The sequence below is a fragment of the Dipodomys spectabilis genome, unplaced genomic scaffold (assembly GCF_019054845.1).
Source record: "Dipodomys spectabilis isolate Male_0828 unplaced genomic scaffold, ASM1905484v1 ptg000573l, whole genome shotgun sequence".
NCBI classification, from domain to species: domain Eukaryota; kingdom Metazoa; phylum Chordata; class Mammalia; order Rodentia; family Heteromyidae; genus Dipodomys; species Dipodomys spectabilis.
In genome coordinates this window covers 1,142,674-1,169,294 of record NW_024871250.1, presented here as the reverse complement: position 1 = coordinate 1,169,294, position 26,621 = coordinate 1,142,674, and the positions used below count along the sequence as shown (strand labels likewise).

The 26,621-nt window shown below is 52.8% G+C and overlaps 1 protein-coding gene across 1 annotated transcript; it reads right to left on the bottom strand.

Annotated features, from left to right (window-relative positions):
* Positions 1-9,170: 9,170 nt before the first annotated feature.
* LOC122100332 (adhesion G protein-coupled receptor E2-like) lies at positions 9,171-26,169 on the bottom strand. Its single transcript, XM_042670706.1, has 19 exons — positions 26,092-26,169; positions 22,673-22,723; positions 22,386-22,502; positions 21,754-21,909; positions 20,844-20,990; positions 20,265-20,393; positions 20,053-20,099; positions 19,870-19,956; positions 19,402-19,579; positions 18,091-18,198; positions 17,193-17,407; positions 16,845-17,024; positions 15,226-15,423; positions 14,483-14,718; positions 13,304-13,370; positions 12,898-12,989; positions 11,629-11,797; positions 11,417-11,527; positions 9,171-9,348 (listed from the first exon to the last, which is right to left on the bottom strand). The coding sequence occupies exons 1-19, from the start codon at positions 26,147-26,149 to the stop codon at positions 9,340-9,342; spliced, it is 2,355 nt and encodes a 784-aa protein (XP_042526640.1). The 5' UTR covers positions 26,150-26,169; the 3' UTR covers positions 9,171-9,339.
* Between the last annotated feature and the right edge of the window lie 452 nt (positions 26,170-26,621).

The window sequence follows — 26,621 nt, the reverse complement described above, 5'->3', positions numbered from 1 at the left end:
TGGCTGCGCTTGTAGGGCTTCTCCCCGGTGTGGGCGCTCTTCTGTCTCTAAAAGGACTTGAGGAACTGAAGGCGATCCCACACTCCTTACCTGTGTACGGCTTCTCTCCACACTTAACCCCTCAGATGACCAGGTCCAGGGTGAGATCTGACGGGCCTCCTAAGGGAAGAATGGAGCTTGAAGGCTTTCCCACAGAGGCGGCATTCATATGCTTTCCCTCCCATGCTGGCCTTGGTCACATCTGGGAGCTGACTGCCAGCGCCTCCTGGGTACAGGGCTACGGTTAAAAAAAAAGAGGGCTGGGAAGGTGGCTCAGTGGTAGAGCGCTTGCCTTGCATGCTCGAGGCCCTGGGTTCGATTCCTCAGCACCACATAAGCAAAAAGTAAAAAGCCGGAAGTGGCGCTGTGGCTCAAGTGGTAGAGCGCTAGCCTTGAGCTGAAGAGCTGAGGGACAGCGCCCAGGCCCAGAGTTTAGGCCCCACGACTGGACCAAAAAAAAAAAAAGACACATTCTTAATGCTTGTTTATTATTTGACAAATTTGACAAAGATTAGACATTCTTTTTAGAGCTCTTGTAAAGTGTACACCTGTAATCCCAGCAGGAGTATTACAAGGTCCAGGCCAGCCTGGGCCTCATGGTGAACCTCTGTTGTAAACTAAATCTCTCCAAACAACCAATCAAAAACTGATTTGTTGTTCAGTCCCAGGGCTTGAACTGTTTTTTTTTTTTTTTTTTTTTTTTTGTCAGTTGTGGGGCCTGAACTCTGGGCCTGGGCGCTGTCCCTCAGCTCTTCAGCTCAAGGTGAGTGTTCTACCACTTGAGCCACAGTGCTACTTCCAGCTTTTTCTGCTTATGTGGTGCTGAGGAATCGAATCCAGGGCCTCATGCAAGCACTCTACCACTGAGCCACCTTCCCAGCCCTGAACTCAGCTTTGTCTTTTGTCGTCTTTGTGCTCAAGATTAGCATTCTGCCACTTGAGCCACAGCATCACTTCTGGCTTTTTGTGAGTAGTTCACTGGAGATAGAGTCTCAGGGACTTTCTTTCTTGGCTGGCTTTGTACCACGATCTTCAGATCTCAGCCTCTTGAGTAAGATTTCAGGCCAGAGCCATCAGCACCTTGTGTGTGTGTGTGTGTGTGTGTGTGTGTGTGTGTGTGTGTCTGTGAGAATGTGTGTCCTCTCCTCAGATCCATGAGTTGCCAAACACTTACTGTCTGTTTTGGTTGCCATGAGTTACTCAAGATCCTGCCTGAGCCCCTCAAGTGCTGGGTTACAAGTGTGCACTACGATGTTGCGGTCACCTCATCTGATTTTTGTGTCCGTCTATTCTTATCATTGTATGCAAGAAGCCAGGAAATCCAATTTGTGATGAAATCTGCCTGACCACATTGTCTTGGCGTCATGGGAAATGCGGAAATTCTCCTGGCTGAATGAATTTTTCTTTTGTCGGTTGTGGGACTTGAACTCTGGGCCTTGAGGCGAGCTCTCCACGATTCTCCCGCCATCCCAGGGGATCTGGGGCCGCGGCGGCCGGGTCCCGGTCGTCGCTCAGGCCCGGACCGGGACGGGAAGCGGGGTCCCGGCTACGGCCTCCGACCCGCGCCCACTGCCCCCGTGGGGCCTGAGGGGACGCGGAGAGGCCCGAGCCGGAGCACGGCTCCCCATAGTCGCCTCCGACAGCGACTTCTCCAGAACCCTGCGGGGTCCCGCATTCACCAGCCCGGTGACTTTCGGATGGGAGGCCGCTGCCTGGGTGGACCGCGGCTGAAGCCTAGAGTGACATAACACGCGCCTTTGCGTAACTTGGCCACGCCCACGGTTCCCTAGGCAACAATGACACATAGGGACTATTGCGTACGTGGCCACGCCCTCCGTTCCCTAGGTGACCGTGAGGACTCGGTTTCCATTGATTGACAGCTAATGATGGTAAGATGCTGAGCAGGTCCGGCGCGGGTGGCTCCTGCCTGGCATCTTAGCTACTCAGGAGGCTGAGATCTGAGGATCGTGGTTCAAAGCCAGCCCGGGCAGGAAAGTCTGTGAGACTCTTATCTCCTACGAACCACCAGAAAACCGGAAGTGGTGCTGTGGCTCAAGTGGTAGAGCGCTAGCCTTGAGCTGAAGAGCTGAGGGACAGCGCCCAGGCCCAGAGTTCAAGACCCACTACCGACCAAAAAATAAATAAAACATGCTGAGCAGAATCTGCTTCCATCCTCTTCCTGAGATGTTTCCTTTTCCCCATATGAGCATGAGACACCATTGTGTTCCCACAGCTTCTCGAGAACGTGAGAAGACATTTTAGGCTTACTTTCTAGATAATGCCACTTCTCCATCCCCCCCCCCCCCCTTCCCCTCCGACGGTCACCTCGATGAGGCCCCAATGGAGCAAGAGAATTTTATTTGGTGCTGATTTTCAGCTTGAACTCAGGACCTGGGTTCTGTCCCTGAGCCTTTTTTTCCCCTCAAGGCTGGCACTCTGCCACTTGAGCCACATCTCCACTTCGGCAGCCTCTTAAGTGGTTAACTGGAGATGAGAATCTCATGCACTTTCCTGCCCAGGCTGGTTTTGAACATCCATCCTTGGATTTCAGCCTCTTGAGTCACTAGGATTACATCACCAGCTTCATCATTTAGCTCTTCAACATTCTTTTTTTTGGACACAGGATGTAGTGCAATGTGCACATCTGGTCATCTTTTCGGTAACTGTCACGGTCATTTGCAGAGTAAAGTGTCGTAAAAGGTAACAGTAATACCACCTAAAACCAGTATGATATTGCGTGAATTTCCAGGGAAGACTTGAAAGAATTGCCCAAAATGAGCTGGTACCGAGGAATGACATACATTCCCTGACAGTCAAATAGGCTTAATCGGAGTTAGCTACAGGACGGTGGCCACTAGCGGGGCTGCCTTCCCTGGATTGGCTCAGGTCACACTAAAGTCACCAGCAGCCCACCTATGCATGGCCTAGTTTATAGGTCTCCAAGCGTATAGCAGCCTTAGATCGCCACCTAGTGTCAACGTTGCAGAACGAACTAGAGGCTCAAATAAGAGGACAGATAAAGTATTCTGGGCAGATTAACGGGAGGGAGGAAGAAGAGAAAAGGGCTCTGAGGCTCGAATTCGGCCTGGGCGCTGTCCCTCAGCTCTTCAGCTCAAGGCCAGCGCTCTACCACTTGAGCCTCAGCACCACTTCCGGCTTTTTCTGCTTATGTGGTGCTGAGGAATCGAACCCAGGGCCTCGTGCCTGCAAGGCAAGCGCTGTACCACTGAGCCACCTTCCCAGCTCTACTTTCTACTTTTCTTTCTAAATTTGCTTAAGGCTAGAGCTCCACGACTTGAGCCATAACTCCATTTCCAGCTTTTTTGGTGCTTAATTACAGAGTCTCACAGACTTGCCTGCCTGGGTGGTTTCTAACTGCGATTCTGAGGACTCAGCCTTCTAAGTAGCTAGGATGATAGGTTTGAGCCACAGACGACTGATCTCTTCTCCTTTCTCTTCTGTTCTCTTCTCCCTTCCGCCCCAACTGAAGTAGCAGAGTCTCGAGTTTCGGGGGCCTAGGCCACACAGCCCAGGACAGGCCTTAGGCCAGCCCCTCCCCTCGGTCAGTGGAGCGTGGCCCGATTCCCCATTCACCCTCCATTCACCGTGCATCCGTCATGGGGAACTCCAGGTGGAAAAGCCTCGAATGCTCACTCACCTGTGCTGTTCCCGAGTTCTTCCGCTGGAAGCCGAGTCCCACCCAGAATCCTGAGTACAAGTTGTAGGACCGCGCATGTATCTGGGGGCCTGAGCTTCCAGCCAGGGCCGGGCCCGAGGCTCCCTTGGCGCCTCCTGCCGGCTACAGGACGGTTGCTCCGGCAACGGGGGCGGCCCTAGCGGCTGTCCGTCAGGCCCCACCGGAAGTGGGTGTGGCTGCGCACCGGAAGGAGCGCGGAAGCGCCTCGTGGTTCCTCAGCCCTTGTTGCGCCTCTCGCCTGACGTCCGGGCCGGAGGTGGCGCGGGGGGAGGTGGCCCGCCGTGAGCGCGGGTGCGTGAGGAGGACGCGGGCGGCCCGAGGACAGACGCGGCGCGGCCCGAGGACAGACGCGGCGCGTGTGGGCCTGGCGGGAGCCGCGCCGGGCCTCGGCGGCGCCGGCGTGGGGCTCGGCCCCTCGGGCCCCGCAGGCCGCTCCCGGTCCGGGGCGTCGCGGGCGCGGCCTGGCCGCAGCTTCCCCGGACCGGTGGGACTCGAACCCATAATCGACAAAAGGAGTCACCCACACTCAGTAGGGCTAGGAATCAATGGCCACGGTGTCTGACCTCCACTATGCCAAGACAGTGAAGAACAGCAATAAACTCAACTAGCTCTGGGTATTTATTTATTTTTTATTTATTTTTTGTCAGTCATGGGGCCTGAACTCTGGGCCTGGGCGCTGTCCCTCAGCCCTTCAGCTCAAGGCTAGCGCTCTACCACTTGAGCCACAGCGCCACTTCCAGCTTTTTTTTTGCTTATGTGATGCTGAGGAATCGAACCCAGGGCCTCATGCGTGCAAGGCAAGCACTCTACCAACTGAGCCACCTTCCCAGCCCTAGCTCTGGGTATTTAAAGGCAAGATCCATGGGGGAAGGGGACGCCATGCGCAGGTGGCCAGTGGTAGTTTCTTTTTTTGGGGGGGTCTGGTCATGGGGCCTGAACTCTGGGCCTGGGCGCTGTCCCTCAGCTCTTCAGCTCAAGGCTAGTGCTCTACCACTTGAGCCACAGCACCACTTCCAGCTTTTTTTTTGCTTATGTGGTGCTGAGGAATCGAACCCAGGGCCTCATGCATGCAAGGCAAGCGCTCTACCACTGAGCCACCTTCCCAGCCCCACAGTGGTAGTTTCTTGATCAGCAAAGAAGCAAGTTACAGAAGCAGAGCTAGCAGTTAGTGATTCCAAAATGGCAATTGTAATTCCAGTTGTTACACTAACCTAGGCCATAAGTCACAAGGCAAAGTCCTTATCCCAGATCTTCCCATCAGAGAAGCAAGGTAGTGAAAATAGCAATGACAGTCTCTATAAGCAAAGCAATGTCTTCGAAGCAAAAACCACATTCCAAATTTCTTTTTTTTTTGTCGGTTGTGGGGGCTGAAATCTGGGCCTGGGCGCTGTCCCTCACCTCTTCAGCTCAAGGCAAGCACCCTACCACTTGAGCCACAGTGCCACTTCTGGCCTTTTTCTGGTTATGGGATACTGAGGATCGAACCCAGGACCTCATGCATACAAGGCAAGCACACTACCACTGAGCCACCCTCCCAACCCTTCCAAATTTCTTATCACACCTAAAAATCAAACCGCCTTCCAGGTTTTCTGGCCCTTTCTGAGTTTCACTTTTATTTACCAAATTCTAGTAACCTGGTGTTTAACGCACTAATTTATTTCAAGCATTTATCTTTGGAATTTTTCCTTTTAATGATTATCCTGGAATTTTTCTCTATAGGGAGATCCTGCCTTCCAAGCGTGGCCCTATTTTTACTTTGCAAATTTCAGTAAATGCTAGACTGCAGTTTGCCCCATTCCTAGGTTCTGTACCTGTTTCTCAGGTTACTTGGGACTTGTTTGTTCCAGTTACATTTCATTCTTCCTGGGTCTAATTAACACTGTTTAATTTAACATGGTTCTAACAAGCATCTCCCCAGGTATCCCAGGCTGGCCTTGAACTTGAAATTCCTTACGTGAAATCCCAGCACACAAGGCTCCCTTCAGTCTCCTTTCTATGATGGAAAGTGAATTGCTATTTTTTCAGACCTTCCCCCATCTCTAGTCTGTGGTCTCCAGCTTCTTTTCCTTATCTCATCTTTGGACTATATTCCCAAGTATGGTCCCAAATGGTCTCCCAATCTACATTGTTCCATTGTTCTGAGTTATATGTCCTTGTGCTTTAGAGTCTAGGCAGGAAATGGCAGAGCTATCAAGGTTGTAGCTTGAACTCTTGTCCTAGTCTCTGTCCCTGAGCTCCTTTTGCTGGTGCTCTGCCACTTGAACCACAGCTCCACTTCCAGCTTTTTCTGTGGTGATTAATTGGGATAAGAGTCTCATAGAGTTCCCCACCTGGGCTGGTTTCCAACCGTGATCCTCAGATCTCAGTGGCTTGAGTAGCTAGGATTACAGATGTGAACCACTGATTCTCAGCTCTTTGTGTCTCTTTGGAGACACAATTTCATGTGCTTTTCTAGGTTTTGGCTGGCCTCAGACTGCAATTCTGAGCCAAGTCTTTTGAGTGGCTAGGATTACAGGCACATGCCACCGGTGCCTAGCTATGTTATGAAATTTTAAAACAGGGAAACAGAACAAATAAGCACAACTTTGAATTACATGAGCAAAATTTCACCAGAAACATATACTTCAATGTAACAAGATGTTTAAAATTTGTCAAATAGTACTGAGTTTGGGAACAGTACTAAGAAACAGCGCATTTGCATGTTGCTGTTTTGGTAATATCTCAAAACCATGTTGCAGGGTCATTGATCCATTTACTTTCAATCTTAATATGAGCAAGAAATTTTCTGATGGAATAAAAGCAAATGAATGTACAGTGTGTGGGAATTTTTTTCATGTGTCATTCATCCTTTAATAGGCAGACCTTTTCTCTTAACTCTTGCTTATAGCCAGATGACTATGAGGAATATGGAGAAAGCTATATAGATACAAACAATGTGGGAAAACCTTCATTACTCTCACATAAGCACCCTGCAATGTAAATGGACCTTATGAATGTAAGGCGTATTTGAAAGCTTCTGAATTTCCCAGTTCATTTCAAATAGGTTACAAACAAAATGACATTGCAGAAAAGTCCTGTGAACGCAGACAAAATGAAAAGGTCTTTGCTTGTCTTAGTTCCTTTCAAATATGTGGCAGAGGGGCTGGGAAGGTGGTTCAGTGGTAGAGTGCTTGCCTTGCAAACATGAGGCTTTGGGTTCGATTCCTCAGCACCACATGAGCAGAAAAAAAGCTAGAAGTGGCACTGTGGCTCAAGTGGTAGAGCCCCTGCCTTGAGCTGAAGAGCTGAGGGGCAGGGCCCAGGCCCAGAGTTCAGACATCACAGCCGACAAAACCAAAACAAAATAAGTGGCAGAACCCACATGGTAGAAAAATGTTCTCACTGTAAACATTGTGGAAAAGCTCACTTCCAGGGATGCTTGGAAGACATGAAAGAACTCTACGGAAGGAAAACCCTATGGACATAAACTGGTAAAGCCTTGAGATCTCTGTTACCTTCTGGTCTATGACATCATAGTGAAGAAAAGTGCTATGAATGAAAACAATGATAGGAAAAACACTACACTGGAGAAAAACCTTACTAATATGAGCAAACTAAGAAAGCCTTCAAAGGTCTCAGATACCTTCAAGTGCAGAAAGGAACACATAGTGAAAAGTTCTTATGTATATAAATTGGTGAAACAGTTAAATTTCCTTCAGTCACAAGAAGCTCATTGGAACAAACACCCTATGTGTGCAAGTGATGTGGGAAAGTCTTCAGTCTCTGTTACCTTCAAGGACATGAAAGAACTCAAAGCAAAACCCTGGGAATGTGAACAAGGTGCAAAGTCCTTCATTTATCCTTGTCTTTTCAGATGCATGAAGAATCATACTGGAGAAAAGCCTTACTGATAAGTAATGTGATAAATTCAGACTCTACACCTTCCTTCAATGACTTGAAACTATTCACATCGGAGAGAAACCTTATGAATGTAAATATTGTGGGAAAGTCTTCAGGCATCACGGTTCCATTGGAGTACATGAAAGAATTCTAGCTGGAGAAAAGCCCCATACATGTAAACAATGTAGGAAGCCTTCAGTGGCCACAGTTTGCTTGGAAGACAGGAAAAATGCTGGAGAAATTTTGTGAACATAATGATCAAACTTTCAAGTCCTTTCAAGTCCATATGTATTATGTATACTTAACAAATATGAAACATGTATGAGGTTAGCAAATCATGATTAAAAAAGGACAAATGGAAATAAAAGCCCCACTATGATTGAAAAACTATTCTACATCTACCAACTCACTACAAAACAGCCTGAAAATTCAGTATATTGCCATAGGAAATTGAAAAGTGTGTAAGTGTGTATATATATATATACACACACCAAGTCAGTGCTTGAATTCTGAAGGCCATAGAAGAGAGTTACTACAGAAATACTATCAGCATAGCAGAAGGCAAATGTGTAAATAAAAATATTCCCCTAGCTTATAAATCATAATCAGGATATCTGAAGAATGAAAATTGTTTTTTGTTGGTCTGGGGGCTTGAACTGGAGCCCAGAATACTGTCCTTGAGGGTGCCACCCGCCCCCCCCCCCAAGTGGCTCACACCTGTAATCCTGGCTACTCAGGAGGCTTAGCTCTGAGGATCATGATTTGGAGCCAGTAAAAGCAGGAAAGTCCATGAGACAGCCAGGTGCCAGTGGTTCACGCCTGTCATCCCAGTTACTCAGGAGGCTGAGATATGAGGATCATGGTTCAAAGCCAGCCTGGACAGGAAATTCTGAAAGACTCATCTCCAAGTAGCACTGTGGAAGTGGTAGAGCGCTAGCCTTGAGCTGAAGAGCTGAGGGACAGCGCCCAGCCCCAGAGTTCAAGCTCCACAACCAACAACAACAAAAATGAGGGGAGGGGCAGGTTTTGAAGACTAGGCAGGGGTGTGAGGATGAGGAGGTGGCTATATCCACCCAGTGTCTGAGTGCATGGAAACACCATCGTGAGACCTGTCTTCATGTTCAGTTCACATGAGAGGAACGTCCTTGGAAGTGAATCTTTTTGGTCACAGCATCTGGGGAGTAGAAGAGTCTTCAGTGCAGGGTGTGGCTGTGGGTGAGGATTTAGCCCGGGTGAGTTGAGTGACTGGTCAGCTGTGTGCTGAGCTGGTTGAACAGCAGCGGCGCAGGACACCTGGGGTTCTGCAAGGACAACGCTAGCCATGCTCCCCGTGACGCCCTCGCTGCCAACACGATGCATGTCTTCCCTGGCCTTCATTTTTACTTAAAAGTTTTGCACTGGTACTGGGGCTTGAACTCAGGGCCTGGTGCTCTTGCTTAGCTTTTTTGCTCAAGGCTGGCACTCTACCCCTTGAGTCAGCTCCACATCTGGATTTTGGTGGTTCATTAAAGATAAGAGTCTCATGGATTTTTCTTCCCTGGGCTGGCTTTGAACTGCAATCCTCAGATCTCAGCCTCCTGAGTAGCTGGGATTACAGGTGTGAGCCGATGCTGCCTAGCTTTTCAGGATGGATTTCTTGAAACATCACGAAGTCTTCATTTTCCCTCTTAATGGCTCCAAGAACTGCCACTCAGATTTTCCAGGAGACAGGTTGTAAGATCTTTCTAGTTAGCCTAGAAAGATAATATTTGAGTAAATGATATCTAAGACCATAAAATGATAGGTGACTAGAGAATGCTAACTTACAAGTTCCCTTTAAAAACAAGAAAAGAAAGATGAAATGTATCAGGTTCATTGTACTCACATCAAAAAGCTCACTTTGTGATTTGATTGGTTAATTTGCTTTAATACTTTTAGGATTGAGGCGGGGTCAGCAGTGTGGGGTTGTAACTCCTAGTCTAGGGGCCTGGTTCAATTATTGGAGATGTGGCCTGAGCACCAGGGGTTTATCTAAGGTGTCAGGGGCGTGGCCAAAGTGGTAGAGCCCCTGGGTAAGTCCTACCTAGCAAACATCAGACCCAGCACATTAGGACCAACACTAGATGGTATAGGTTGTGCTTTATCACCTGAGCCACACCTTTAGACTTTTTGCTTATTTATTTATTTGCTTTTTCTTTTGTGGGTCATGGGTCTTGAATTCTAGGCCTGGGTGCTGTCCCTCAGCTCTTCAGCAAAAGGCAAGCACTCTACCATTTGAGCCACACCACCACTTGTGGCTTTTTCTCCTTATGTGATACTGAGGAATCGAACCCAAGGCCTCATCTATGCAAGGCCAGCACTCTTCCGCTGAGCCACCTTCCCAGCCCCTGTTTATTTGCTTTTTAAAGTCTGTTTTTCCAGAGAGGGTCTTGTATTTTTTCCATGGTCGGCCTCAGACCACGATCCTTCTATCTTCTCCCGAATAGTTGAAATCATAGGTGCACACCACTATGCCTGCCTTGTTTTTTTGTTTTTTTTTTAAATATTTATTGGGCTGGGAAGGTGGCTCAGTGATAGAGTGCTTGACTCGCATGCATGAGGCCCTGGGTTCAATTCCTCAGCACCACATAGGCAGAAAAAGCCAGAAGTGGCACTGTGACTCAAGTGGTAGAGAGCTAGCCTTGAGCTGAAGAGCTGAGGGACAGCGCCCAGGGCCAGAGTTCAGGCCCCACGACCAACAACAACTAAATGTTATTTATTTTGTGGTACTGGGGTTTGAACTCAAGGTTTCGGGCTCTACTCCACACCTCCAGGCCTGGCTTGATTTTTGAGATCCCATCTCACTAACTTTTGCCTAGGTTGGCCTTGAACTGTGATCTTCCTGTCTGCCTCCCAAGTATCTAGTGTTACAGGTGAGGAACACCCTCTGGGGTGCAGATTAATCTCTTTGGAACCTAAATTTAGTTTAAACTTAGTGTAAAAAGTTACATACAGTATTGGGAAAATATGAAATTTTGATATATTTCTATATAGTAAAAACTTCCAAAATTCTTCAAGCTTGCTTGCTTCCTCCCTCTCACCCTTCCTTCTTCCCTCCCTTGTTTTCCTTTTTTTCTTTTTCTTTGTGTCAGTGCTGGGGCTTGAACCCAGGGCCTCACACTCGCCTAGCTTTTTTTTGTTTGTGGCTGGCACTCTACCCTCTGAGCCACACCTCCACCTCCACCTCCCACCTTTTTGGTGGTCCTTTTTTTTTTTTTTTAATTTAATATCCTTGGGCATGCTGAAGCTAATTTGTAGGCTACTAAGGGTTGACCCTATTTCTATTTCTTTTTTTCTTGTCGGTTGTGGGGCTTGAACTCTGGGCCTGGGCGCTGTCCCTCAGCTCTTCAGGTCAAGGCAAGCGCTCTACCACTTGAGCCACAGGGCCACTTCCTTTTTGGTGGTTCTTTGGGGATGAAATGTCTCAAGGACTTTCCTGCCCGGGCTGACTCGGGGCCTTGATCCTCAGATCTCAGCCTCCTGAGGAGCTAGGATGCCGGGCGTGAGCCCCTGGCCCGGCTGTGTGGTTATTATTTCTATTGGAGATGGGCCGTGCGTTACGCTTGGGCTGCTGTTCATGCTTTCTCCTGTGACTGGAGAGGGCGGCTCTCGGCCATTTGGTGGATGGCATCTCTTGAACTTCTGTTTGCCTGGTTTCCCCGAGCCCAGGGCTCATCGGCCCTGCCAAGCGCCCGGGCCGCAGGTCTGGACCGGCGCGGGTCAGCCCACTGCGGACGGGCTGGGCCGCGGCCCGGTCAGCCAGCGGGGCGCTGGGCCGCTCACCTGGGCGGGCCGGGCGGCCTCGGGCGCCGCCTGGCTGGACAGGGTGTAGGACACGGGTTCCTCTGCCGACTTCCCGGTCCTTCGGAACCATCTGCGGTATTGATCCCGCACCTGTGGAGGGAGCGAGCTGTGGGCGCGCTGGGGGACGGCGGGGAGGCTGAGCCTGCGGGGAGGGGAGGGGGGCGAGGGGGGGAGGGGAGGGGTGGGGGCACCTGCTGGCTGAGCAGGCAGTAGACCAGGAAGAGGAAGACGCCCTGCAGGCTGTTGGCGATGGTGAACAGGTACGCCAGGACCCGCGCCGCCGCGCCCACCTGCAGGACGCCCAGGATCCACGTGCAGCCCAGGATAAAGAGCTGGGCGACTCCTTTAAATGCCAGCATCCTGGGACAGGGAGACAGAGAGACAGAGCGCCCTGATACCACCAGAACAAACCCACGGATGACGTCCTGGCTGCCCTCCTCTGGCTGGCTGCTCAGGCTGAGCTGGGAGGGTCACTGTCATGGCGTTTCACACTGTGAGTCTCTTTCCTGGGGGACACCTGTGGCCTGTGAGGACGCTGACACGTGATAAAGTTCTCATAATTTCATGAGCGCCTGTGGCTCGCGCCTGTCATCCTAAGCTACTCAGAAGGCTGAGATCTGAGGATCGCAGTTCAAAGCCAGCCTGAGCAAGAAAGTCAGTGAGACCCTTATGTCTAACACCACACACACACACACACACACACACACACACACACACACACACACACACACACACACACACACCAGTGCTTAAAAGGGCTGGAAGCATGGCTCAAGGGGTAGAGTACCAGCCAACAAGCATGAGGCTCTGAGTTCAAACCCTTATACCATGAAAATATAAAAACAAAAGGAGAGAGCAAGACCAGATCCTTGCATTCATAAAGGTGACAGTGCATTCAAACAGTGAATCACTAAACATTGACATGCGAACTGTCCTTCCAGCAAAGCACTCTGGGAGGGTCTGATGTTGGTTAGGATTTCTTCGTTTGGTGGGAGGAATGGTTGGCTGGAATGGCACATGTAGGCTGGGGGGTGGGGTGGGAGGTGGCATCAGAAACTGGGTTCAGGGATGGACAGTACGTTTTGGGGGTGTTAGCAGCACCCTGCTGAATGCTAGTGGGATCATGAATGGAAGTTTTTTTTTTTTTTGGTTGCAGAGCTTGAATTCAGGGCCTGAGCACTGTCCCTGAGCTCTTCTGCTCAAGGCTGGCACTCCTTTGAATCAGCTCCGCTTCTGGTTTACTAATGGTTCATTGGAGATAAGAGTCTCATGGGGAGTTTCCTGCCAGGGCTGGCTTTGAACTGAGATCCTCATATCTCAGCCTCCTGAGTAGCAGGATGACAGGTGTGAAGTCACCAGTGCCCGGCACATTTGTTAACTTCGTATCCAGTCAGAGAAGGGACACCAGGGCTACACAGTGGGTTTGGCTTTGGGGAGCACACGCGTGCGGGTCATCTCACCTGGTGTCCCGGAGGGTGGACACGTCCCGGCTGAGGGTGGAGAGCCTGCTCTTCACCACCCACACGGTCAGCAGAAAGCACACCATGTTGATCTTGAGGAGACCATGGGAGCACCGTGAATGCCCCCTTCTGTTTCTTTGTGGGCTGGGGGTGAACCCCAGGGCCTTACCTACACCCCAGCCCCACCCCAGCCACACAGGAGTGGAAGTTGAGCAATTTGATCTCCTGTCAGGCCACCCAACACCCATGGCAAATGGCAGTCTTTTCCATCTCTAGTGGAAGCATCAGAATCTGGAAGTTTCAGGAACACAACCCAACCCCGGGGCCAGCCTGCGGCATTCCCGCCCCTTGGGTGTTCGTAGCGTCCTGCCCAGATGGGTATTAGGAGGTCTGAGGAGTCACTCACAGAGATGATGGTGCAGACTGGGCCGAGGAAAGCCCACACGAAGCCCTTCTCTGTGTTCAGCCAGCAGCTGGACAGAGACACAACCAACAGTGCAGATAAAACCGTCTTCCTTCTTCCCTTCCTTTTTCTTTTCCCCTCCTTCCTTTATTTTTATATTATGATGATGATAATTGTTATTATTTGCCAGTCCTGGGGCTTGAACTCACCACCTGGGCACTGTCCCTGAGCTTCTTTTGCTCAAGGCTAGCACTCTACCACTTGAGCCACAGCGCCACTTCTGGCTTTTTCTGTGTCTGTGGTGCTGAGGAATGGAACCCAGGGCCTCATACATGCTAAGCAAGCACTCTACCACTGAGCCACCTTCCCAGCCCCTCCTTCATTTTAAACTTCCTTTCTCATCCCTCCTTTTCTTCCTCTCCCTCCTTCCCTCCTTGTCTCCCTTTTCCCTCCCTCTCCTTCATTTTTTCCTCCCTCCTTCCATCCTTTTTCCCCTTCCTTCCCTCTTTCATTCCTTTCCCTTACCTTCTCTCCCTCTTCCTCTTTTCCTCCCTCCTTCCTTTCCCCTCCCTCCCTTCCTTCCCCTTTCTTCCTCAGTACTAGTGTGTCTCTTCTGCGATTTTCTGTAAAGACCCAATGGGGAAGAAAGTACACATGGTTTATGTCCCACACATGTCACTTCTGCGAGGACACAGTGAACCATCAAGCAGAAAAGAGGTGACATCTCTCTTGGATGTCATACTTAGTTTGAGATGGCAAATAAGTCAATGCTCCTGAGATAAACATGGCCAAAGTAGAACACAGACATGTAACTGTGTGTGTGTGTGTGTGTGTGCGCGCGCAGTCCTGGTGCTTGAACTCAGGGCCTGGGCACTGTCCCTGAGCTGCTTTTGCTCAAGACTAGCCCTCTACCACTTGAGCCACAGCACCACTTCTGACTTTTTGGTGGATAATTGAGGATAAGGGTCTCACTGGATTTTCCTACTCAGCCCTCAGTCTCCTGAGTAGCTGGGTTTACAGGGCTGAGTGACCTGTGCGCAGCTCCACTGGATCTTTGCTGCACGGAATTCATCCTCTTTGAGCAGAATCCCTGTTTGCTGGCCAAGCTCTGGAGTAAATGCTCGGCACCCGCTTTGGTTCCGCGTGGCCGGAAGGGCTGGGGCGGGCGGTGTCCGCACTCACCGGGCAGGCGTGCCGTAGAGCCGAGGCCGGGCCGCCGCGGCCACGGCCACCGTGACAGCGGGGAGCCCGTAGCCCACGGGGAACATGAGCGCTCGGAAGCCTCTGCTCCTGGCGGAGGAGTGCAGCACCGTCAGGTTGCGGGCGGCGAGGAGCAGGTGCAGCCCCTCCAGCAGCATCCAGGTGAAGGCGGCCAGGTAGAGGTAGTGCAGGGCGCCGGCGATGACGGCGCAGAGCACCTGCGGGGGGGGGGGGGAGGAGGGGGAGGAGGAGACGGCCCGAGTGCGACTCACTGCAGATCACCCCCCGCCCTTCCCCTCCTTGTGCCCAGAGTTCTGCCGGTGCTGGGCAGGTGCTCCACGACTCGAGCCTCACCTCTAACCCGTTCTGCTCTAGCTATGTGTGGAACACCTTTTTCTCACTTTTTTTTTTTAAAGCTGGCCCAGCCCAGACTGCGATCCTCCTGTGTGTGCTGCCTATCAAAGCTGTGTTTACAGGTGCGCACCACCCTGCATGCCCAGCCTCTTCTGCTGAAGTGGGGTGTTACAGACTTTCCCCGTTTATCTGGGCTGACCTGGAATCACAGTCCCACCAAACTCCGCCCCCGAGTGTCTAGTGTCAGTGTGAGCCGCCATGCCTGTCTACTTTCTCAGTGCCATTGTATTTCACAGTCCAAGGCGGCAGCCTGGCTCCGTGCGCCCTTGGGCGGCGCGGGGGGCCTGGGGGCCGAGGGGCACGGTGGGTACCTTGGGCTCGGTGCGGTGGATGGCGGTGAGGAAGAGGAGGTGGGCGAGGAAGAGGCAGATGGAGAGCTGCAGGTGCAGGGTGGTGCTGAGGTTGCGGATGGCCCTGCACAGGAGGAAGGTGAGGGCCGCCAGGAGGAGGCAGAGCAGGGAGAGGCCGAGCCCCACTTGGGTGATGAGGGCCAGGGCGGGGTCGGCCTCCTGGGAGGGGGCGGAGCAGAGACGGTGGTCACTGCCTCCCGCTTGGGGTCACTGACCCCACACCCCACACCCAGACTCATTAGTATTTGGCTTAGCACGTTATAGAATGAAGGGCCCAGGGAAATTTGTGAACTTGATGGCTAAGTGTGACCAGGTTTGGAGTTTTAGATTACAACAGATTCTTACTTACTTTTTTGCTGCAGTGAGCATTCGACACAGGGCCTGGCGCTCCTCCTAGGCAGCTGGTCTACCACCTTGGCCACGCCCCCTCCCCAAAATCACACCCACTCTGAGACCAAGACCCATAGTGGAGCCAAGCCCACACCACAGAGCAACTCTATACCAGACACACCCCAGCCGTGGAGGCACACCCTCACTGGGAGCCCCGCCCCACGTCACGAGCCCCGCCCCTGCCATGAGCCACGCCCCTGCCGTGAGCCACGCCCCTGCCGCGAGCCACGCCCCTGCTGTGAGCCACGCCCCTGCCGTGAGCCACGCCCCTGCCGCGAGCCACGCCCCTGCCGTGAGCCACGTCCCTGCCGTGAGCCACGCCCCTGCCGTGAGCCACGCCCCTGCCATGAGCCACGCCCCTGCCGTGAGCCACGCCCCTGCCATGAGCCAGGTCCCCAGCTCATTTTTGCATTGGTTAGAATTTTTTAATAATTTCATTGTTACTATGAACGTGGGGTGCAGAGGGGCTACCATTTTAGAAGCCAGGTAATGAGTGCATTTCCTTTTCTGGAATGATGTCATCCCTTCCATTACTTTCCAGCCAATTTCCCCCTCCCGTCCCTGCCCACAGGGTTGTTTTCAAGGTCGGGTCTGCTAGGCAATCATCCTATCTGTGCTTCTCTGGGACGCAGGGCATGACAGGCACACGCCCCTGCCTGTGCCCCACTATTTTGGTTCCCTTGTAGCCAGGAAAACAGGCAAGGCCTGTGCCACTGCGCCCAACCATTGGTTGAGATGGAGTCTCATAAACATCTTGCCTGGGCTGGCCTCGAACTGCCACGGTGGCTACCTGATTCCTCCCAGGGAAGCAGAATGACAGGCCTGAGCCACTGCACCCAGCCTCGATTTTAAGTGTTTCTTTTTTCTTTTTTTATTTGCCAGTCCTGGGGCTTGAACTCAGGGCCAGGGCACTGTCCCTGAGCTTTTGTGCTCAAGGCTGGCGCTCTAGCCCTTGAGCTACAGCTCCATGTCTGCCTTTTGGTGGTTCATTGGAGAAAAGAACTTCAAGGCCTTTCCTGCTGAGGCTGGCTTTGAACCATGATCCTCAGATCTCAGCCTCCTGAGCATCTGGGATGACAGGCGTGAGCCAGCAGCGCACGCACGCGGCTCCTTCCTGTGCACTGGTCTCACTTCCACAGCTCGCTGGGTGCCGGTCTGCCGGTGACAGCGGAGGCTGCGCATGGTCTCACCTGCCTGCCATCGTGGGCCATGAGCACGGCAAAGCTGCTCAGGTGGGAGCAGCTGCAGGTGGTGCTGGAGTCTCCGGTGTCCACCGTCTCGCAGCCCGTGGTGACCCAGTGTCCACACTCACCCCGGCCACCAAGCCACGACACACAGAGCACCCCACGCCGCGGCCCAGCGCTCACCGGCTGCAGGGACAGGACAGGGGCGAGAGACACGGCTCAGAGATGAAGGCCCAGGCTGGCCTGGGAAGGGCTGGCTCTTGGGGTGGGGGGACCCCAAAGCCAAGAAGCACAACCAGGGTGTGTCCTGAACTCAGGCTCTTCCCTGCCCATCGCCCGTCCACCGGCGCTCACACGGTGGGAGAAGGTGAAGGTCACCGGGGAGCTGAGGTTCTGCGTGTCCCGGTGGCTCAGGAAGGCTGTGATGACGTCGGAGAGCAGGACTGGTGTCAGGTGTGGGCCCCAGTTTGTCTCAGGAGTTGCCTCCTGTGCTGGCTCCAGGACCAGCGGAGCCTCAGCCAGCAGCTTGCCCATCTTGGGAATGGAGATGAGGCCCACCATGGCGGGGCCTGTGGGCCAAACGCAAGGGTGAGCTCGGGGTGCCTCCTCAGATGGACCCTTCCTCTCTTGGCCTCACCCCTCTCCCATGCTCCCTAAAATTTTGTGTGCTGGTACTGGGGTTTAAACTCATTGCTTGGGCGCTGTCCTGAGCTTTCTCTCTCTCTCTCTCTGTGTGTGTGTGTGTGTGTGTGTGTGTGTGTGTGTGTATGCGTGCTCAAGGCTAGCGCTCTATCGCTTGAGCCACAGCTCCACTTCTGGCTTTTTGCTAGTTATTGGAAATAAGAGTTTGGGCTTTCCTTCACAGGCTGGCTTTGAATCATATTCCTCAGATATCAGCCTTCTGAGTGGCTGAGATTATAGGCATGAGCCACTGCACCTGGCTTTTAACTCTCTCTCTTTTTTGTAGGTCATGGGGCTTGAACTCAGGGCCTGGGCTCTGTCCCTCAGCTCTTTTGCTTAAGGCTAGTGCCCTACCATTTTGAGCTACAGCTCCACTTCTCATTTTTCAGTGGTTACTTGGAGATAAGAGTCTAGCAGTATTTCCTGTCAGAGCCAAATGAATCAGATCTCCACTTCCTGCGTGGCTAGGATTACAGGCTTGAGCCACTGTCTCCCGGCTTAACTCTGTTTTTATATGACACCTTTTCCTACCAGGAGGCCTCAGTGCCAGGGATACCATGTTGGCCATTACCTGGGTGACCGGGTTTCTGGGCCAGGTCCCAGGTCAGCTGCATCTTTGTCTGATTCTGACTCAAGGTGACTTGCCTGTCGCCTGGAACCTGCAACTCCAGCGTCACTTCTGTGAAGATGGAAATAACACAAGCAGAGCTAGATGAGGACAAATATGTGCGTGCATGTGTATACATAATGCAGATATATGATGCATATAGTGTATAATGTATGTGTGTGTTATATATAATGTACATATTCCATATCACCTATATAGTCACAGAACAATAGTGCATACATTGTGCATAATGTAGGTGAGATCGTCATTTGCAGAGGCTTAAAATAATAATAGCAATTGCACAGCAAGTGTTTGACAATCTCAGGTGCAACAGACAAATTCCTCAGGACACACACGCTTCCAGAACTGACACAGGAGTAACCCCAGCTACTCAGGAAGTTGGGATCTGAGAATCTGAGGATCTGAAGTTGGAAGCCAGCTCAGGCAGGAAAATTTGTGAGACTCTTATTTCTAAATATCCACCAAAAAGCTGGAAGTCTGTGACAGTGCCCAGGCCCTGAGTTCAAATGTCAAGACTGGTGCAAACACACACACATACACTGACCTGAATCCTTTCTAACTTTGTTTCTTCACAAAAGACAGCAGGAGGGAAAAGTATTTTAACGATTCTATAAGATGTCACAAGAGCACTAATTCATGTAAACTTAATCATGCAGCTGGTGGCAGAGAACAGGAGGATCATAATTTGAGGCCACCTCAGACAAGAAGTTTGTGAGGTTGTAAGAACAGTGCCAGAGAAACCCAGATTCTCAATAGAAAAAGCTGAGCCTGTCATCCTAGTTATGGTGAGAAACCCATAATTGGAGGATCACAGTCCAGGCAAAAAGTGAGAAGCTACTGCAGAATAAAAGGGCTGGAGCATGGCTTAGGGGGAGAGCACCTGTGAGCTTAGAGCTCTGAGTTCAGCCAGGCGCCAGTGGCTCACGCCTGTCATCCCAGCTACTCAGGAGGCTGAGATCTGAGGATCATGGCTCAAAGCCAGCCTGGGCAAGGAAGTCCGTGAGACTCTTATCTTCAGTTAACCACTCAGAAAACAAGAAATGGCACTGTGGCTCAAGTGGTAGAGCGCTCACCTTGAGCTGAAGAGCTGAGCAACAGCGCCCAGGCCCAGAGTACAAGCCCCACAACCAAACAACAACATCAACAACAAAACAACCTTAATCATGCACCAAAACCTTCAACAAACACCCTGCATTTGTTAGAGAGACTTGAGGGCGGTCAGGCACTTGTCTGTGGTGGGGGTGGGGCCCGCACCTGTGTCTGCAGGACGGAGGAAGGTGAGTGACCCCTCCGGCAGGGTCTGGCCCAGGACTCTCAGTGTGTTTTCCAGGTCCAGGAGCAGCTGAGTGGCCACACAGTGCTGCTGTGAGCGAGGCAGGGTCTGCAGGTCCCCAGGGGTCTCCAGCAGCTCATCCAGACTCTCCAGGACACTCTGGAGGATGGAGGACAGAGACAACGTGACCACAGGCCAGAGAGACGGCATGGAGAAAGTAAACCACCCGGCCACGGGGCCCAGAGGCCCGAAGATAATCCAGAGCGGGTGGAAGTTGTGCCCAGGTTGAGAGCAAGAGAAAACTAGTGAGTGCACTTGGTGTATGTGCGTGTGTGTGTCTGTGTGTGTGTGTGTCTGTCTGTCCTTCCACAGGCGGCAGGACCCCGCCGCCCCGCGGCCTCTCCTCTGTCAGATCGCAGCTGCCCTGGCCTCCCCCGCGCCCTGCTCACCCGGATGGCGTCCGCTGTGTCCCGGGCTGTGTGTGGCTGGAAGTCTCTGGTCAGATTCTGCATCTCCTCCAAGAAGGCGGCCAGAGCCTGGGGGCAGAGGGGGCGCTCAGAGCCCGGCCCCGCGTGGGGTGCGTGGGGCGGCCGAGGGGCCTCACCCCACCCCGACCCCGCTGCGCCCCTCACCGGGCTGTGGACTCCGGGGGGCGCCGTCCAGGCGGGGAAGACGACCTCTGCGGGGACAGAGCGGGTCTCGGTGGGCGGGGCGGGGCGGGGCGGGGCGCGGGGTGGGCGGGGCGCGGGGCGGGCGGGGCGGGGCGTGGGGAGAGGGCGGGGCGGGGCGGGGCGGGGCGCGGGGCGCGGGGCGGGCGGGGCGGGGCGGGGCTCGGCTCCGGCACCTGCGCACGCGGTCCTCCCCGGCAGCGGCCGCCAGCCCGGGGGGCAGCGGCACCTGTAGGACCCCACGGTGTTGACGCAGTCGGCGGAGCTGTGGCACTGGTGCTGTCCGGAGCGGCACTCGTCCACGTCTGCGGAGACAGGAACGGCTCAGACCCCGTCCCCGCCCCGCGGTGATTCAAGGTGGTCAGCCGCGGCGGCGGAGGGCGCGGGGCTCGGGCGGGCGCGGGCGCCGGTGCGCGTGCGCCGGGCCGTGGGCCGTCTGGAATCGCGTCCCATGTCAGTCATCAGCGGACTGGGACTCCAGGTCCAGCCAGGGCGCGCGGGGCGTGGCCAAGCGGGCGCGGCAAAGCGAGGGGGCGTGGCCAACCGTGGACTCTCCACCCGTGGGCGTGGCTAAACGTGGGCGGGAAAGTCAGAGGCGAGATGAAGAGGGGCGTGGCAAAGTATAGGCGCGCCCAACAGTGGGCGTGGCCAGACAGTGGTATCTAGCCAGTGGGTGTGGCCATTCAGGGTGTGGCTAAGCGGTGGGCGTGGCCCGTTCCGGTGCCTGGGAGTGGCAGAGTCTGCAGGCTGCCGACCTTCACACTGGGTGTGCCTTGGGCCTTCTGGGGATCCCTGAATCGGCCTCCAGCCGCGTCGGCAGCGGCACTGGTACCCTCCGGCTTTGTTGAGGCAATGGGCGGAGCTGTGGCAGCTGTGGTGGCCGGAGGTGCATTCGTTCACGTCTGAGGACAAGGCGTGAGAGTCAGAGCCTGCCCGACCCTCTGGCACCGCCACAGCCAGGCAGTCTGCCTCTCTCAGCCTCAACGGTGCCCACCTGGTCTACAGACTAAGAACCCCGGGGCGTGGCCGGCGGTGGGGCGTGGCCGGAGGTGGGGCGTGGCCGGAGCTGGGGCGTGGCTCAGCGGTGGGGGTGTGGCCTGGTGACGGTCGCAGCTCATTGGCTGAGGTGTGACTCATCATGACTCATTAGCGGGAGCGCTTGCCTCCCTCGCACAAGGCCCCAGCGATCACCCTCAACTCCCTCGCACAAAAGAGGCCAGACAAAGCAAAAGACATTGTGCCTTCCAGACAGGTGCTCCAAGATGGAGCCACGCCCCCACAATGTAGCTCCGCCCCTCCAACCACGCCCACTGAAAACCACGCCCACAACCCATCCACGCCCACTCCCCACGCGCCCAGCACTAGCCAAGCTCTACCAGCTTAATACTGTAGTTTTAAGATCTTGACAAGATAGGTGTTTTCTCCATTGTTTTTGTCTCTGCGTCTCAGCACACCATCCAAGGATCTTAACACGTCTCACATGTCCACGGTGTTTCAGAGAGTGGGGTCCTGCCTGCAACTGGTCCCCACGTTTGCTCCTGACCGTGGCACCACCTTGCAGCTAGACGTTTGTGCACAGGTGCGCGCGCACCTGTCCAGCCCGTCTCACGCTCTAGGCCTCTTAACAACCATTCCTTGGTGATGGGGAGGAGGGCGGGGTCTCACCTTGACACGTGTTCTCACTCTCGTTGCTGAATATTTTGTCCCCAGACTCGAGTGCATATCCTGGGCTGCACACACAGTAATAGCTCCCTTCCGTGTTCTCGCAGTCTGCAAACTTCCCACAGTACGTCCTCAGAGGTGGTGCACACTCGTTGATGTCTGCAACACACAGGCCAAAGGTCACCTTCCAAAGGTGTGAGTTCTCTCAGGAGGGAGACTCCCCCACCCCCAAACCCGACCCCCAGCACTGGGGCTGATCTCGCTTTTGAAAAGAATCTTGGGCTGCACTCTGAAGCTGGGCTGCACCGGGAGCAGGCCATTCCTGAAGGCTGATCAGTCAGCTCTGCTCCTCTGAATTCTCAGGGTGACATGCAGGATTTAGGCACAGTGGACAGTGACAGGGTAGGGGATGGGCTGGAGGCTCAGCACCTCCCTCTCCTAGTCCTGAGGGAAGATGGACACACAGACTCCTGGCCACCCAGGTCCTTTCTCCACAGGAAGCCATGCACATTGATTTCTTGTTTCTCCCCTTCTTTTCTCTCCTTCAGTGATGGACCCCAACTGTGACCCGAGTCCCCCACTCTCATAGGACTAGACCCCCCCTCCAGTGTGCCCTGCACCCCAGGCCTCTGTACCGTCACAGCTGCCGTCAGGGCTGGTGATGAGCTCCTCGACTGAACTGAATCCCGCATCACAGCGGCAGGTGTCGGCACTGAGACACTTGGAGTTCGGAGGACACCACCTGGCACAGTCTGAGGCAGGGATGGGGACCAGGTGAGGAGCCGGGGCTGGGGCGGGGCCAGCGCCATCCCGGGGGAGAGCCCAGGGGAGGGGGGGGAAGAGGGGGCGGCCCTGTGAGGGGTGCGGGGAGGACGCTGCCCCCAGCCTCCAGGTGGGGACCGAGTGCTCCCTGCAGACTCACCTCCTGCCTTCTGGGCTGCAGCTCCACACAGACTCAACACCGTGCACAGCACTGCAACGGAGCGGGGAGGGGTCAGGGTGCCTTTGAGGGGTGGGGTGCGGACCACGCTCCGAGGCTTGCATTATGTCAGCTCCAGGATTTGTCCCATGGGCGCCTCTGCGAGCCCATGGCCACGGCACACTTGGGGTCCCTTCAGGACACAGACAGGGGGCCTGGCCACCCCATCCTCATTCTGCGCCTCGGGCAAGGAGCAGGTCTATCTCCTTCCTGTACCAGGGCAGGAGCAGCCAGGGCCAAGGCAGTGCCTGGTCTTCAGGGAAGAACAGAGGCCCTGGACCGGGCATTTCCTCAAATCTCCACCAGCCCAGCTCTCGGTGCCTTCAGACTGCAGAGGGGAAGTTGACGTGATGGGCTGCGGAGGGGACCTTGTGCCCCTCTGTTCCTGATGCTGGGCCTGGGGGTGGTTGGCCCCTGCCCAGGGCAGGTCCTGTTTAGTCTCCATTCAACAGAGAGATGCAGGAAAGGGGCTGAGCAGGTGAGAAAACAGAGAGAGAGACAGAGACAGACAGACAGACAGACAGACAGATGGAGTAGGAGGACAGAAGGATGGGTACACTGTATAGGCAACTGGGACTGGTCGCCTTACGACCTCACAAACTTCTTGCCTGATGTGGCCTCAAATTACGATCCTCCTGTTCTCTGCCTCCTCTGACAGGCAGCATGAATCATTGCAGCAGGACACATAATCATGTTTTAAACACTAAGGGACATGTAATATACAACTATGCCAAGCTTTGGAACATATGAATTAATTTATGGCCCCTCTCTTGGTCCCTAGTCCCTGCCAGAAGAAATAAGAAATAAGATAATAGTGCTATTATCACCCCTATTTTTTTTTTTTTTTTTTGTCAGTCGTGGGGCTTGAACTCTGGGCCTGGGCGCTGTCCCTCAGCTCTTCAGCTCAAGGCGAGCGCTCTACCACTTGAGCTACAGCGCCACTCCCGGTTTTCTGGTGGTTTATTGGAGATAGGAGTCTCACGGTCTTTCTTGCCCGGGCTGGCTTTGAACCGCGATCCTCAGATCTCAGCCTCCTGAGTAGCTAGGATTACAGGCGTGAGCCACCAGCGCCCGGCTTATTATCACCCCTATTTTACAAAGTTTTTTTTTTTCTTCTTTTTTTTTTGGTCCAGTCGTGGGGCCTGAACTCTGGGCCTGGGTGCTGGTCCTCAGCTCTTCAGCTCAAGGCGAGCGCTCTACCACTTGAGCCACAGCGCCACTTCCGGCTTTTTTTCTTTTTGCTTATGTGGTGCTAGGGAATTGAACCCAGGGCCTCATGCATGCAAGGCAAGCGCTCTACCACTGAGCCGCCTTCCCAGCCCCATCACCCCTATTTTACATAAGGGAAAACCAAAGCTCAAGGACAGGAGAGCTCATGAGTATCAATGTCACTGATAAGAGACAAAGCCAGGATTTGAACCTAGGAATCTGGACCCAGATTCTACCATTGCTCTCCATACCATTTGGCTCTCTGGGATGGTGGCTGAGTTACAGGAAAAAGTGAATTCCAATGTCTATGTCCACATGTACAGTCAAGTTCCTTTGTCCCTTGTGTACGGTGCGCACACACACTTAGCATGTGCCCTAGTTGGGTGTGGCAGGGTGTGCCTCTAGTCCCTGCTGTTTGGGAGGCTGAGCCACAAGGATTGCTTGAGCTGTCTCAACAGCAAACTAAAGCAAACACACACACACACACACACACACACACCCCTCTTGGAGAAGTTGACAGCACTGAATTTGTTTTACATTTTTACACTATTTAAAACCTGAAGCTGGTGTCTCAGGCCTTTAATCCTAGCTACTCAGGAGGCTACTCAGGAGGCTGAGATCTGAGGATCAAGGTTCAAAGCCAGGCCGGGCAGCAAAGTCCATGAGACTCTTATCTCCAATACACCACTCAGAAAACCAGAAGTGGCTCGGTTTGAGTGGTGGAGCACCAGCCTTGAGCTGAAAAGCTGAGAGACAGCGCCCAGACCCAGAGTTCAGGCCCCAGGACCAATAAAATTTTTTTTTCTACACTATTCAGTGCTGTTCAAAGTGTTCCCAGCTTTGGAAAAAAAGTCATGTTTTACACATCAGATAGGAAGTTATATTCATAAATACCAAGTTATATTCATAATATACACATCAGACAGGAAGTTATATTTATACCAAGTTATATTCATAAAAACCAAATATATTCATAAATACCAAGAAACAAGTTACAGCCAAAGAGACAAGGGCCTAAGATAGATGTCTCAACTACTGACAGTCTCCTCATTATGAAATTATTATTCTCACTATTAAAGGAAATGAATACTAATCAGAATTCGCTGCATATTGATGAGATTTTTTTTCCCCCAGAGCACAATGCATATCAATACCTCATTAAAAAAAACTGTTTTTGGTTGGTTCTGGCGTGAACTCTGGGCCACTGAGGCGCTGTCCCTCAGCTCTTCAGCTCAAGGCTAGCGCTCTACCACTTGAGCCACAGCGCCACTTCCGGCTTTTTTTCCTGCTTATGTGGTGCTGAAGAATTGAACCCAGGGCCTCATGCATGCAAGGCAGGCACTCTACCACTGAGCCACCTTCCCAGCCCATCAATATTTCAAAGTACATTTTTTATGCTAGTGCTAGGATTTGAACTCAGAGCCTCTCACTTCCACTTGAACTTTTCCACACAGCTCCATTTCTGGATTTTTGTTGGCCAGTTGGAGATAAAAGAGTCTCATGGACTTTCCCACCTGGGTTGGGTTTGAACCACGATCCTCAGTAATCAGCCTCCAGAATAGTTGGAATGTCAGGCGTGAGCCACTGGCATCTGCCTTCAGATGGCTTTTGGGTTAGAGTATTAGAGGTCAAGTATCAGCTTCTGTCTGGCTCGACATCTTGACACACCTTGAGGAATTCCAGCATATGTCATCAGCAAGATGACCATAGATACTGGAAAAAAAATGACTTTCTTGTTGGAGAACTTAACGTAAGAGAATGAACATCTGCCCAGCACCTGTGGCTCATTTTTGTCATCCTAGCTACTCAGGAGGCTGAGATCTGAGGATCACAGTTCAAAGACTTCCAGGCAGGAAAGTCCCCATGAGACTCATCTCCAATGAACCACCAGAAAACCAGAAGTGGTGTTGTGGCTCAGGTGGTAGAGCACTCGTCTTGAGCTGAAGCGCTGAGGGACAGCGCCCAGGCCCAGAGTTCAAGGCCCACAACCGACAGAAAAAAGAAAAAAAAAGAGTGAACATCTCAAAAAAATATCATCCCTGCTGTTATAGAGAAGCCAGAAATCAAGTTAAAGGCCGAGAAGATTTGCAGGCTGGGTACACGGTCCCCAGCTACCATTACCTGTCTCTTGTGATTGTCATAATTCAACTTACCTGGGAGCAGTCTTAAATACCCGTGCCTCATGGTCCAGAAACTGGCAAGGTTGGTCATGGAGAAATACTTGATTCTTGTCTGAATGAGCTAAAAAATGCTTCCTGTTTTAAGGAGAACTCGTGACCAAGATGGTTTAGGAAGCCACTGATCTGAATGTTTTGTTTTGAAACCCCCTTATCTGTATGATGTTCATGTTTCCGGAACTCACAGTTCCGTTTTCAAGTATTTGCTTTACATTAGAAGAAACTCTGCAAAAACGCCTTTTGGGGATGGCTCCTAAAATACTTTGTTACAGGGAGTGTGAAGTTACATATTAGAATACATCTCAACATGTAGAACCATCCTACTGGATTCCAGCATCTGTGTGTGTGTGTGTGTGTGTGTGTGTGTATTGCTGATTAACATAGTTAGCTGCTTTTCTTTTTGTCAGTCATGGGGCTTGAACTCTGGGCCTGGGCATTGTCCCTCAGATCTTCAGCTCAAAGCTAGCGCTCTACCACTTGGTCCACAGAGCCCCTTTGATTTTCTG

Bases quoted from the DNA above. Each gene is read 5' to 3' on its own strand.
- LOC122100332 (XM_042670706.1), bottom strand. From the start codon at position 26,149: ATGACCAACCTTGCCAGTTTCTGGACCATGAGGCACGGGTATTTAAGA. The intron at 22,724-26,091 runs GTAAGTTGAATT...GCTCCGTTGCAG, and splicing joins GTATTTAAGACTGCTCCCAG to TGCTGTGCACGGTGTTGAGT. The intron at 22,503-22,672 runs GTGAGTCTGCAG...TCCCTGCCTCAG, and splicing joins TGCAGCCCAGAAGGCAGGAG to ACTGTGCCAGGTGGTGTCCT.